At 31.7% G+C, this 13,786-nt stretch overlaps 2 protein-coding genes and 1 long non-coding RNA gene across 3 annotated transcripts; 1 reads left to right on the top strand and 2 right to left on the bottom strand.

The window, feature by feature from the left end:
- Window positions 1–3,874: 3,874 nt before the first annotated feature.
- On the top strand, window positions 3,875–5,314 carry LOC116402001. Its single transcript, XR_004214351.1, has 2 exons — window positions 3,875–4,172; window positions 4,893–5,314. It is a non-coding gene; the product is annotated as an uncharacterized LOC116402001 (long non-coding RNA).
- Window positions 4,638–7,811, bottom strand: LOC101214180 (GDSL esterase/lipase At2g23540). The gene is made up of 5 exons (XM_004148021.2): window positions 7,524–7,811; window positions 7,210–7,340; window positions 6,758–7,006; window positions 5,781–6,036; window positions 4,638–5,110 (listed from the first exon to the last, which is right to left on the bottom strand). The coding sequence occupies exons 1-5, from the start codon at window positions 7,807–7,809 to the stop codon at window positions 4,887–4,889; spliced, it is 1,146 nt and encodes a 381-aa protein (XP_004148069.2). The 5' UTR covers window positions 7,810–7,811; the 3' UTR covers window positions 4,638–4,886.
- A 2,100-nt stretch (window positions 7,812–9,911) lies between these two features.
- LOC101209057 lies at window positions 9,912–13,608 on the bottom strand. The gene is made up of 2 exons (XM_004148001.3): window positions 13,281–13,608; window positions 9,912–13,148 (listed from the first exon to the last, which is right to left on the bottom strand). Exon 2 carries the CDS (start codon window positions 13,057–13,059, stop codon window positions 10,222–10,224), a length of 2,838 nt encoding a protein of 945 aa, XP_004148049.1. The 5' UTR covers window positions 13,060–13,148; window positions 13,281–13,608; the 3' UTR covers window positions 9,912–10,221.
- Between the last annotated feature and the right edge of the window lie 178 nt (window positions 13,609–13,786).

Genomic DNA, 13,786 nt, shown 5'->3' with positions numbered 1-13,786 from the left:
TTCTTTTTTCTACTTAGAACAATGAAATTCGTTCTAAAAAATTGACTACATTTTTAAGAGGGGTCTTTTAAAAAATATAACAAAAGAATAATTTCGAAAACGGAAAAAGACAATACACCCACAATGAAAAATATAAAAATATTTCGTGATTAATTAGTATCCATAATATATTTAAAAAACGGTCGTTTAGATTTGACCGTTATTTTATAAACGATCATTTAGATTTTGGTAGCAAAATCTCAACGTTTATTTTGATTAGATTTGATCTTTTACATTTATTTTGATTAAATTTGATCGTTTAAATTTGGGTAGTCAAATCTCAATTATTTTTTTAAAGGATTTTTTGGTTTTATATTTGGAAAATGATAGTTTATATTTGAAAAATCATTGTTTAGATTTGATCGATTAAATAAATCTAAGCTATTTTTCTAAGTTTCTTTGCACACGGTCGTTTTGGCTATATTCAATATCCAACAATTTTTTTTCACTATCTTTTATATTTGAAACAACCATTTGAAGAATTTTTTTAAAAAAAATAGATCTTTTATATTTGGTATACGATTTTAAACCAAATAACAATTTGAAAAAAAAAATTGCATAAGAAGAAAGAAAAAAATCGCACGATGAAAAGGAAGGGCAAAACTAGAATATATTAAAAAAATGGACGATTTCATAGCCTTTTTCATTTTACTCAGGCGGTAAATATTTTGTCGGTTTGTTATATTTATGAAAATTAACCTTTTCAAATACTAAATTGCTACCGTACTTTATTTATACCCAATTTTTTTTTTTTATCTTTAGTGTATGTCATCACAAGGTGAATTTATTGTAATACAACTCTTTCGAAGCACGAGCCCTTGACACTCGATACTCGCTCTTGAAATTTACACTTCCTTTCACTCTCATGACGACTCATCACTTATTCTCCTAATTGTTCTCGCTTCTTCTTTTGGATTCTTCACTTTTTTCAAACACGTATGATCACTCATCAAATCTCTCAATCGGTAAGATTACATACATTTTCCTTTCCATTTCAATTTTGATTTCATTTTCATGGATTAAGGTTTTATGTTTAGGACCTCATTATGTTATTGCACAATACCCACTTTTTAAAAGTAGAAAGGGAAGAGTTCGTGGAAGGAAGTATATAGAGTAGTGGGTAGAGATAATCGATGATAGAAATTGAGGGCCCATTTGGTAACGTTTCTGTTTTCTGTTTTTTGTTTCTTGTTCCTTGTTCCATGTTTCTTCCTTGGTTAAAACAAGAAACATGAATGTGTTTGATAACGGTTTCTATACTTCTTGTTTTTTGAAAAAAAAACAGAAATAAAAAATGTGTTTGATAACTGTTTCTTATTTTTTTATTTTCTTCGAGATTTATTTTTTTATTTTATTAACATCTAATTCAATTCTACATTACACCACTCACTTTATCAAACCTATATAGGAAAGTCTTCTGGTAATCTTATGGAGATTAAGATGAAGATTGAGATATGAAGAACAGAGCCAACAAGGAGGAAGATGAAAACCCAAGATGAAGAGGAGAACTGAAATCCACGACGAAAAGAAAGACAAAGACCCACAGCGAAAACACAAACCTGACAGAACCCTACAACGAAAATCCAGATCCATGCCAAGAGGAAGAGGAAAACTTAGATCCGACAAAGAGAAAAACATCATGTAGAGGAAGACGATGAGAGGCGAGGAGGAAGATGGAGAAGACAATAAGAGGAAGAGGAAGACGATGGTTATTTAGGGAAGACGATGGAGATAAAAGGAAGAAAAAGGAAACCATGTGGAGAGTGTCATTTGGGAAAGAAGATGGAAATAAAAGGAAAAAAAATCACGTGGAAAAATGAAAAAGGAAAAGGAAAGAGAAAAATAATGGAGAAAAAAGAAAAAGAAACCAATAAAAATAATTGAGAAAAAGGAAAATGAACAAATAAAAGTAATTAAGAAGAAAAGAAGAAAACTAACAAAAATAATTGAGGAAAAAAAAAGAAAATCAATAGAAAAAATTGAAAAAAAAAAAGAAAACCAATAAAAATAATTTGAAAAAAAAAAGAAAAAGGAAACCAATAAAAGTAATTGAGAAAAAATAAAAAAGAAACCAATAAAAATAATTGAGAAAAAGAAAAAGAAAACCCGTAAAAAAAATTGAGAAGAAAAGAGAAGAAAACCGATATAAATAATTAAAAAGAAAAAAACCAATAAAAATAATTGAGAAATGGAAGAGAAGAAGCTACTTTTATTGTTTCGAGGAATTCTTTATAAAATGAGAAACATTTATACTTTTTTTAGAACGAGAAACATGGAACGTTAGTAAACACATCTGTTTCTTAAAAAATGGAAACAGAAACAAGAAACAAGAAATAAAAACGTTACCAAACAGACCATGATAAATTTATATCTCTGTCTATCAATATCACTAATAGAAACATATTATCAGTGTCTATCAATGTTTATTATTGACAGAATCTAAAAAAATTTATATGGTGTAAATATTTTGTCAAATTTACTAATTTATATATCTAAAACGTGGGAGTTAAAATTGATTTTCATTCACTTCCCTCTTTTTAAACATATCTTCTAATTCTCCAAATATTTATACAATTTTTACTAAAAACCACAATTTTATCATAAATCAATCTATAATGTGTATCAATACATTCATAATTGATCATCGATAAAATTTAAAATTTTACTATATTTTATAAATAATTTTCATCCGCTTTGTTATTTCTAATAATTTTTCTTTATTTTATTTAATGTGAACATGAATGAATGTATATATATATATATATATAAATAAAAAGTAGAGGCCGACCAAAAGAATATTACAAGGACGATATGGAAACAAAAGAAAAAACATACCCAAATACCAAATCTTCATGTTTTTTTTCTTTTCTTTTTCACAATGCCAAATACCAAATCTACAAATATTTAGTTCATCTTTATATATTTTTTTCTTTTTAGATAATTCATTTATAATATATTATCTCGAACGAGTTCAATTAAAACGCTGAATTAATGAAAATACATTAGAACTTCATAATGGATTATATACAACTACTCTTAATCTTAAAAATTATCCCTAACATAGCTCAATTAACATAATACTTTGTATTATCAAATTCGAGATCAAATGTTCAATTCTCTCCGGCTCACACTATGGATCAATTTTTTATACATACAAAAACTACTTTTAGTTTTCAAAAACTTGTTTTTATTTTAAAAATTAACTGAAATTTTGAACCAACAAGACAAACCCTCGTTAGTTAATGAAATGAACCAATAATAATCAAAGAAAAACAAAATAAATATATAAGTTAAAGCCAAAACTTGAAACCCTCCCGTGTACCAATATTTCAAACTACCATATTTTTGTTTCACGTATTAATTTTAACACATTTTCACATATAGCAAAACAAATGAAAGTATTTACAAAATACAAAAAAAAATTCATATTTCATCAATAATAGATATTGATAGACATTTTATATAGAATAGGTTTGGCTATATTTTTTTGTAAATACTTTTCGATAAAAAGAAGAAAGATAATTAGGGTCCAACAACTTTTGACATATGCATCTTACACGAATGGCTTCAGGGTTGTGGTTAATATAACAATACAACTCATAATTCCACTATGGTTAGAAACTTTTGAATTGGTTTCACATTTTTTTAAAAAAGGGAACTAAAACCAAGAAATTCAGATTTAAAGTACTCGTTAAAAGGTTCATCAAATTTGTACTCATTCATACACGTGATTTCACATAAAGGAAGAAAAAGTAAACAGTAAGTCAACCTATTCCTCTAAACAAATTCATATTTAACATTCTCTCACTTCTCTTCTCTTCTGTATAAAAAGGGTATCAAATTGAAGAGCTTCTCCATCTATGCAAATTTATTTTACATGGGTTTGTGGTATATTCCATCTCTTGCACACTGGACAGCCGGCAGCCGTAGGAAGGTGGCAGCTGGTGTGCATGAGATGGAATACGCCATTGAACCCATGTGCTTCCATGAGAAACAGTACATAGAACTTGGCATATATAATATGGTCATCGTTATGGCTGTCTTGATCTCTTCTAAAGAAAGATCAAGTTTTGATGTCCTTTATGTGGTCAATGTTGGGTTTGATGGGTTGAGAGTTTTTAGATTATCCACTGGTATGTCTTCCTCTTTTAATTTAAATTGTTATTATTAGTTTTGCTGAAGCTTATAAAGTTTGTTGGTGAGATCTCTTCCTTTTTTTTTCAATGCGATTTTTTTTAATATGTCTCGTTTAACGTGTTCCAAGTTATTCGTTTCAAAATGCTTAAGGATATCTTTAGTATTATCGATAAACAAATAATTGATCTAGACTTTAAGTGGAAAATATTGACTCTAAGAAAATATACTAACAATAATACAACTCCTAAATCGATCATGTCTAACCGAGACTTAAGTTGATCAAATCATATTAGATTCTCCCATGATCAATTGAGAACTTGAGAAAAATACAATCTTCGCATATGAATCTTTTGACACGAGTGTTCGGTATGAAATCTTTTAGATGTTCCAAGAATAAAGTCACGAGAGCCATGACTAAAGTACACCACATATATTATACAAAATTGTAAAGATGTCGGAGGTGTAGCTATAAAAGATGAAAAATGTTTAGAAATTGAAAAGGAAAAGCAACCCATTATTACCATGGGGGCAAATGGTCGAACAAGTTTGAAGGCAATGAAAAGACATATTATACTACACCATACATAAGATCATTAGATACACTATATATATTCCATACATATATAAACTCAAAAGTCAAATTAGTCCTTTGTTGTTCCTGAATTAATTAAAACATATATATATATATGAGAGATGATTATTATTGTTCATTAAAGGTCACGAAGCTGTCTAAGATTATAAGGGGAAATGAATTTATGATCACCATCAAGCAATTTCTTGGCAATAAGAAGATTGGCAGCTTCACTTGGATGATAAGGATCCCAAAAGACATGTCTTGATCTCTCACTGCATAAACTTGATTGAGGTCCACATGGTATTATTCCTGCAAATTGCCCTCCATTTCCACAACATGCTCTACTTGCTGTCTTGAATCCTATCATCAATTATATATATATAGTCTTTCAATTTGTATATACACGAGACTTAATGTATATATACACACCACTATATCATGAAAAGGTACGGATTCCTAAGTATTTGAGTTATATGCTATGATTGAAATATGTATGAAGTGACATAGTACTAACATTAAGTTAGTTGAATTATGCACATTTTAGCAATATCTTATGATGGTTAATTATATTCATGGTACATATCCGACTAAAAATAAATTAGTTGAATTAAAATAACTCAATACTTAATTTCATTGCTATTGATTTATTAAAATTAAGCTTATTTCATATTGGTTAATTATACAATAATAGAATTACTTTTAGCTAAATTTTAAAAGTACCGAAAACTAAATGTTTACTACATAAAACCTAAATTTATAGTGTAACTAATTTAGCTTCTCATGCTTAATTATACATTGCGATTCCTAAATGTATATTGCATATATGTAATATATTTAGTAATTAGACATATTGTCATATCATTATTGAGCTAATAATAATGTGTAAATTTCAATACATAGACGTGTCATATTATTAAAAAAGAGAACTAAGCTTATAATCATGGTAACACGTTTTTATGCAAGATTAATCAAGAAAAGTAGAAACAATAGGAGAGATGAAAGTAGTATAGTATAGTTAAAGTATAGTTACCATAATTGTCATAGTTGACGATGAGGTCCATGACAAGATCATAGACATTGGCATAGACAAAAGTGGAGGAAGGAAGGTCTTTGTTAAGACTGGAAAGCAAATCTTTCAATTTGGCATTGTATTGAAGGGCTAATTTGTTGGCCAAATCAACACATTCATCTTCATTCAATTGGTTTATTGTCTTTTGGTAAGGTATGCATCCTATTGGTCCAACGTTTCCCACTACGAATTTTCGACCATCCATTTTATATAATCTCTACCATATCACTCCAAAAAATTCATACATCAATACATTGAATTCTCCATCCATACATAACAAAACAATAATATATTTAATTTAGGAGTCGAATGGGTGTCATTGTTCGTGTTTATGGACTAAACAAACACATATCATTGGTTGGAATTCAAAATTGAAATACCATATGTTTGGTGACTATATAGTTTTCTTGCAAACCAAGCTCAATTTTAGAATCGTGATCATGGTATGTTCTTTAAATTTGACTTTTAAATTTGAACATTTTCTTTATGGGAAAAAGGAAAAGTTTAAAGAAACATTGGCACATAATTTTTAAAATAGATCAAATAAATCAATTGTTTGATAAATACGCTATTTTCCCATTAACACACATTATAAAAAAGAGCAATGTTATATAAAAAAAAATTGTACTTTTGTTTTCATATTTGATCAAATCTTCTCTAAAAAAAACATGAAACCTAAGACCAGACATATGATTTTCGACAATTTAAGGTTGGAACGATCTATCTTTTACGTTTCATTAATTGTTTCGTTATCTACTTTTACAAAATGGGTTAAAAAATCAAACCAATGTTTTGAAACCTCAACAAAATAAAATTACTTATGAAAATTGATGAATAATAATATATAAAAACTAAATGAAAAAATAAGTATAATACTAAAAAAAAAAAGATCTCAAATAGTTACAAAACAAAATAAAAATAGGAGTAACGAAACTCACAGTGAGCTGGTTTTTAAGATGAGAGATCATATCGTCAACGAAGGCATCGGGGGTTTGTGAGATTCTAGCACCGACGGAAAGTACAGGAAGAAGATAATTATTCAGGAAGTCATTGGCTCCAATTGTTATGGAAAATATAGATTTCTTGCCAATATATTCCTTTGCCTTTTCTGCACCCATTATTTTATCAAACTGTTTTCTTGTTACATTGAAGAAATCAACTTGAACATCCATTCCCAACCTGTTTACCTATACCCATTAACAAAATCATGATTTACATAAGTCACCATAACTTGGTGGCTAAAGATGCATGATCATTTATTAGTCTACTATACGATCGATATAGAAAATTATTCAAACGTATCTTTGACTGTACTGAAAAAAGAAATATGTCAAACAAATGATGAGAAATTGTGTTAGAATATGAAAAAGGATTAGAGAAATATTCATACGAAGATTCTTCCGGTAGCATTGAGAATTCCTCCGCCGCCGGAAGCATAGTTAACGCCGTACAATATTGATTTTCCGGTGGCGTTTGGGTCTAGAAATGGCACTGCGTGGTTTGGTATTCCTAACTCCTCACCTACAACCAACCAACTCATATCAATAAAAGAAATGATCAAGATGAGATCAAAACTAAAGTGTTTGTGTTTACTTCAAGTACTGAAACAGACAGAAATTCAAAAATAAAAATCAGAAGTGTAGTATTTTGTTCTATAATTAATTACATGTACTGTGTTCGTAAGGGGAGGGAAGTAGTACATACCAACGATGTCGCCAATGGTTCGGCCGTTGGTAAATCGGCCAGTAGGTTTGCCCCCAGAAGGTTTGTAATCCATACCATTAGGACGAAGATTAGCTTTAGACAAAGTAGGCAAATAGTTATTATTTCCAGCATCAACCAATGAATCGCCAAAGATAAATGAAGCTCCCACAGCCTTCTTGTTGTTGTTAGCAGTAGCACCATCAACTCCATTATTACTCAACAAACATTCCATCAAAATCAAACCAACAATAATCAACAAACCCATTTTACAACCTCTCATCATCATCTCTACCATAAAGACAAGGATTTATTTGTATACACACACACATATATATAAGAATCAAATTATTCAAGTAATTGTTTTGAATAATCAAAGTCATATATTGGGTTTGACTTTTCTTTTTGTTGTAAAGTTTTGAACTTTGATAGGGTTGTTTATCAGAATTATATTTCCCAATCAATGAGGAAAACCAAACCTCTCACTAGGTGTTGTATATTTATTGCTGGTGGACATAAACAATATGGTTTATTTTACTTTTCTTTTAAATATTGACACTAATGGGTTAAGAGAAGATCAAGAGGATACATATATTATAAAAACTAACATTTGAAAAGAAAGTCAATTTTTAGAAAGAAATAGGCTTAATTTTAAAAAAACCAAAAACAAAATTTGAAACAATTATCAAATGGAACGCCTTAGTAATTAACATGCATGTTATGAACGGTCTATTCAACGTGTGTCGATAGGGTGACTCATTTAGCGATTTTATCCTTTTTCAAATGAGGTACTAGCTAGCTAGAGACTATTTTTGCCCTAAAAAAAATTATTTTTTAAGAAGGTTTTAGATTATATGAAGATTGACTAAGAGATGACATTGGGCAACATAATATTTGGCATGATCTCATCATTATTTATAGATTATATATATTTGCATTAGGGGATGCTAACCATGTTCTTGAATAATGGCTAATTTTAGGAGATGTTTATTAGGAAAAAAATACATTTTTAATTAGTACCTAAACTTTTAGTATATAGTTTCCATATATCTAGCTTCTAAGTTTTTTAATCCTTAAATTCTAAATTTGATTTGAATTTAGACCCTCAATTTCAAAATTATGTTATAATTACAACAATAAAGTTCGATTTTTTTTTTGTTTCAATCTAGTTCACACCTTCAAGATTTAATTTTTTACTTTGATTTTTTTATTAAATATTTATTTCCATTCTTTTGATGTTATTCTTTATTAATTAACTTAAAATAATTATGAAGATTAAATTTTAAATCAATTGTAATAATTAAGAAAAATTGTGAAATTTAATTAATGATAATTCTTTTAAATAAATTTAATAAGCATTTTCAATGTACTTTAAATTTTGAAATATAAGAAAAAATTAAAATAAAATTAAAACCAAATACGTAACATTTTAAAATTTAGAAACCAAATTGAAACTATACTATAAAACGTATGACCAAAAAACTACTTTTCTCTTTTTCTTTTTCTATGATTTATTATTACTTGATTTTAAACAAATATTTGAATGATATGTTACCATTGGTTTAGAGTGCTTCTATAATTTTGTTTGTTTGTTTTGGTTATTGATTTTAGACCCTAAATCTTACAGTTAGATGGAGTGATTCTATTGGGTATATAAGTATTAATAAAGATATAAAAGTTAAAGCCTATATGGTTTATTTTATATGCAAAATAAAGAAGTTGGCAACAAGTTCAAGTAAAGAGGAAGGTTGGTTCAGCTGTTCATTTGACATAATTTTCCTAAGTAAATTGGATACCATTTTTATTTGCTAACCTACCATACCATCACCCTTCTCTCTTTTCCCCTTTATTTATAGCAAATATAAGCAAGACAAAAACAAAACAAGTTGCACTGAATATTACAATTTCATGCTACCAAAGATGCACTAAATGTAAGAACCTTTTTCAACTCTATTTTGACTCTTGTGTGCCTCTCGGTTGAGAAAAATTAATGTGTTTTTCAATAGTGTCTAATTTTAAGATCTAGACTTGTTAGCATGTATTATCGATCAATATGGATATATGAAGTATAAATAAATTATATGTAGTTCAACTAACAAAAGATTCGTAATCATTTCAAGTAAATAATTGGTGTTCAATTCCAATCATGAAATACCTAAACCTTGCCAGAAAATGAGGTTGATAAAAGGAAGCAACAAAAAAGCCTTTGAATCTAGCTAATTAATGGCATCCAACATTATTGAAATGATGAATACCTGCAAAAGTAGTTAAGTCCAACCATAAAAACTCCCCCTTGGTCGAATCGAAAGTAGTGATTACACTCATTATTGCCAACACTCATCTATAGAAACCAATTATATAGATTGAAACCATGATGAAAATTAATTAAAGTGAAAAATTGAAGCAAGCAAGAAAAGGCTTCATTCAAATTATAACATATATGGCCAATGTGTAAATGTGGAATAGCCAAAAGTTTACATAACCTCTTCAAGATGACAAATTCCCAAAGCTCCCTCTCTCTACAATAGTCTCAAAGGAGACACAATCTAAATCTAACCCAATTATAAACATAAATTGACAGCTTTCTGCTTGCATTCAAGAGGCATATCCTAGAATCCTAGCAGATGGAAATTCAAATAATTAAAAAAATGATCGATTCCTTTAACTCTCTATGAACAAATCACCAATAGCAACTGCAGCTTCAAGTTGTTTCAGAACCTTCCTCAACAGGAGCAAGTGTTCCCTCTCTGATAAAGGAAGGATTTAAGAACTTGGCCACAAATCCCCACAGTTTGTAAACATCTTCGAAGTTTGTTAAGAATCCTAACGAAGCTGTTACAACCTCAAGCCGTGCAAATCCGTGCTTCCCACGTCTGCCATTCTTGGTTTCCCTGCATAGGGATGACTCTTCAAGATTTAAAACACCATATTGCCGTTTCGAGCTGTCCAAAACCCGAATGTGGCTCAGGAATCCAATACCTAGGGATATGCCGTCTCTTTCAGCTAGCTTCTGAACAAATTCTGGATTGATTAGTCCCCTGTTTCTGTTTCTCACATTGAAAGCTACTGCTGCTCCCCTTTCATATTTTATTTTTGGTCCATAAATTTGGACTAGGTTCACTTTGTTGCTTCCTTCAGAACCGGGAAACTTTAGTTGAAGCAACGACGTCACGAGCCAATTTATCAAAAATCGAAGTCGAAGTGTTGTCTTGTTCAGACCTAACATATTTATGTGATCGAGATGTCGACATATAATCTCAGGCTCCCTCCTGTTCCACTCTTCCTCATCATCGTACTCCCCATTGCTGGTATAATCTTCATCATCCAAGCTCGTCACTGATACTTCTCCGGGATCAATGTTATGGCTTAACTGCTCCTTACCATTCTCTTCCATTCTAAAAGAAACTCGTCTTCCTCGGCTTTGCATATTACTGTCTTCCAAACCAAAAAACCTCCCACCAACATGTTTGCTTCCATCCCTTCTCCCTAACAACCTGAATTCACCTTCTGTTTCCCTTCTAATGGCACTCTCCTTCACCTCCGGACATATTTCTGATGTTGTACCATTTTCTAGTCCACGATAACGAAAATCGGAGGTAGAAATGTCGAGATGAAATCCATTGTTCACAGTATAACTTTTCGAGGAACCATTGGAAAGTGGTTTACTCGCTTCTGTTACTTCATCTATCTCTGTAACAACTCTATTATTGGAGATGATTTTGCTATTAGCCGGCATGGTACTTGCTTCTGCAAATAACTCTTTGGGAACCTCCTCCACGCAATCCAGTTCCTGGCAGACTGACTGAACAGCAGCATCAAAAGATAGCACAGGTTGTTCATCACAAGGCCTGAAGTTAAAATCTTTTTCATTGTCGTATGTTGGTTCACTGTGGATCTTAGAAGTTGGCTTAGGTGAGAGTAGTTTGTTCTTCCTTCCTTTTAACCAATGCTGAGGCAGGGGAGAAGCAATTTTCTGTTTGTACATTTGACCTCCATTATCAGATCCTAAGGGACTCTGTCCCAAGTCAATCCAAATTGAACAATCCGATGATTCGTCTTCACTGAATACTGGGCTCTTCATCACCTCCCCAAGAGAAATAGTCTCACTTTCCTCAAGTATGGTGCTTGTTCCATCTCTGTCAGAGCTGTTATCGTGATCCATCTCTGTTTCATAAACATCCCTCACCTGAGCGGACGTGAAGGCACCAGAGAAAGCAGGCAGTTGCGACCCCTGACGAGTTTCGGATGTTTTATCCACAACCCCAGCAACTTGGTCGTCTTCAAATCGGCTCACCCCGTCAAGATCATCCATGGAGTCACTCAGGTACATGGGATACTCGGGGGTTATCTTCACCATTCCTGAGCCAGTACATCCAGACCGAGTTTGTAAACTTCCCATCACTGATTTCTTTATCAGAAGACATCCAAAACCAGTAGGATCATACCCGAAAACCCTATAAAACGACGTTATGATAAAATCTGGTCGAAAAAGCGATAAACCAAGTGAATCCATGTCCTTTGGACCTAACGATCCAGCGTCAAGCAAAACATGCCAATTGTTCTGTTGTGCCAAAGCCATCCATTGGTATGAATACTTAGCACCAGTCACTCTAGACTGAACAGGAAACACAAACAGACCAACAGAATCCTTCTTCTTCCTTCTCTTGTTCGTTATCTGTTTCCGCAAATCGGTAGAGCAAAGCTTCAAAGTTGGCCATTTAAACCAAGCACTATATGCTTTAGCACCCTTATCCCTAGCACATTGAGCCAACCAATTCACAGATTGACTCTCATAATCAAACATAGTCAACAATTTCTTGTTGGTATTGAAAGGGTATGATTCAGCCAACAATTTAAAAGCAGAACCTCTACTAACAGTAAAAACAAGGCCATATTCATGCTCAGGTATGTTCAAATGATCCATAATCCGACTCTTAATATCATGTTCTACAGTCCCTCTCTCAGCACCACCATAAAGAGCTTGATTACTCAAATTTGCAGCAATCTCAGACAAACTAAATGTAGAAGACTCCCAATAATGAAGACTCTGAACATAAGAAAACAGCCCAAATCCACAGTAATCAAGACATACCTTAACCAAATGAGAATATTCATTCGAACGAAGCTGATCAATCTTCTCTGAGGACTGATACTTTGGGTACATTGTGAGAAACTTAGAGAAAGCTTCATGAAGATCAGGAATGTCATCATCAGATTCATATGTACGATCGGCCGCCATAGCTGTGGCCTTGAGGAACTCCCGCTGAGCTTGAAGTCTAGCAAGCGACCGAGATCGGCCCAGACCATTGCTGTCATCGTTAGGCAATGGTTCAGAGTCCACATCTTGCGATTTGAAGAGAGACCCATCTTCAGAAGCTTCTTCAAGAGCTTCTCTAAGCTTGTGTTCTTCAAGTTTTCGAAGAATCAGTTTGTGTTTCTTGATATCCATCGCTGAATCCGACCCATCTTTTTTTCTACTCTTTTTATCCATAATCAAAGCAGCACAGTGAGATAAAGGCTTCCATAGTGAATGATGCATCAAACCCAATTTGTTAATGAAGAGAGAATTAAAGCTCGAGATGAAACACAGCAATGTGGGTTTATTCCGCCATTAAAACAAGCTTCTTTCTGATGAGAAAATGAAAACCCACATCAAATCTAAGATCCCCATAAAGGAAATTTGAATAATAATAAAAAAAAAAAAACCAACAACACCACCACCACCCAGAAGAAAAACTGTGAAAACAAAAGTTGCCTCACCCCAAGAAGAAGAAGAAGAAGAAGATTAATTATTTAGAGGGTCAAACCCTAAAAACACAGGACCCGGATCCCAAAAAAAATGGCAGTAACACTCGAATTAAGTGCAAACCCAACAGAAATAACTCAATTGAGCCTCAAAATCAAATACCCATTTACACCATTTTCAATTCAGAGCCACCCTTCATTAAATAAATGAACAGAGAGCATTAACAATTCATAAAAGAAAAAAAGGCTCCATTGGAGCTGTATTTCTTCAAATGTTCACTCAAGCAACCTCAAGTTAAGTAACACAGAGTGCCTTAAGAGACAGAAGAAAATAATTGTTCTTTATTGTTGAATTTTTGTTCAAAAAGAAAAAGATCAACTTTAGTTTGAATTATTTATCTTTATTACTACCCATTGAATGATCTTTGGCTATGTGATTTAAGGACCCCACTGTGACTTTTCTTTTTTTCTCTTTAAACAAAAAGAAATTCATCTCTGAAATTGGCAGATTAAAGAGGAAA

Source organism: Cucumis sativus, chromosome 2 (genome assembly GCF_000004075.3).
Source record: "Cucumis sativus cultivar 9930 chromosome 2, Cucumber_9930_V3, whole genome shotgun sequence".
Taxonomy (NCBI): Eukaryota; Viridiplantae; Streptophyta; class Magnoliopsida; order Cucurbitales; family Cucurbitaceae; genus Cucumis; species Cucumis sativus.
The sequence above is the reverse complement of the archived record's forward strand: the minus strand, read 5'-3'. Positions and strand labels throughout refer to the sequence as shown.

Bases quoted from the DNA above. Each gene is read 5' to 3' on its own strand.
- LOC101214180 (XM_004148021.2), bottom strand. From the start codon at position 7,809: ATGATGATGAGAGGTTGTAAAATGGGTTTGTTGATTATTGTTGGTTTG. The intron at 7,007-7,209 runs GTATGAATATTT...TAATGGGTATAG, and splicing joins ATGCTACCGGAAGAATCTTC to GTAAACAGGTTGGGAATGGA. The intron at 6,037-6,757 runs GTGAGTTTCGTT...GTGATATGGTAG, and splicing joins ATCTTAAAAACCAGCTCACT to AGATTATATAAAATGGATGG.
- LOC101209057 (XM_004148001.3), bottom strand. From the start codon at position 13,059: ATGCATCATTCACTATGGAAGCCTTTATCTCACTGTGCTGCTTTGATT.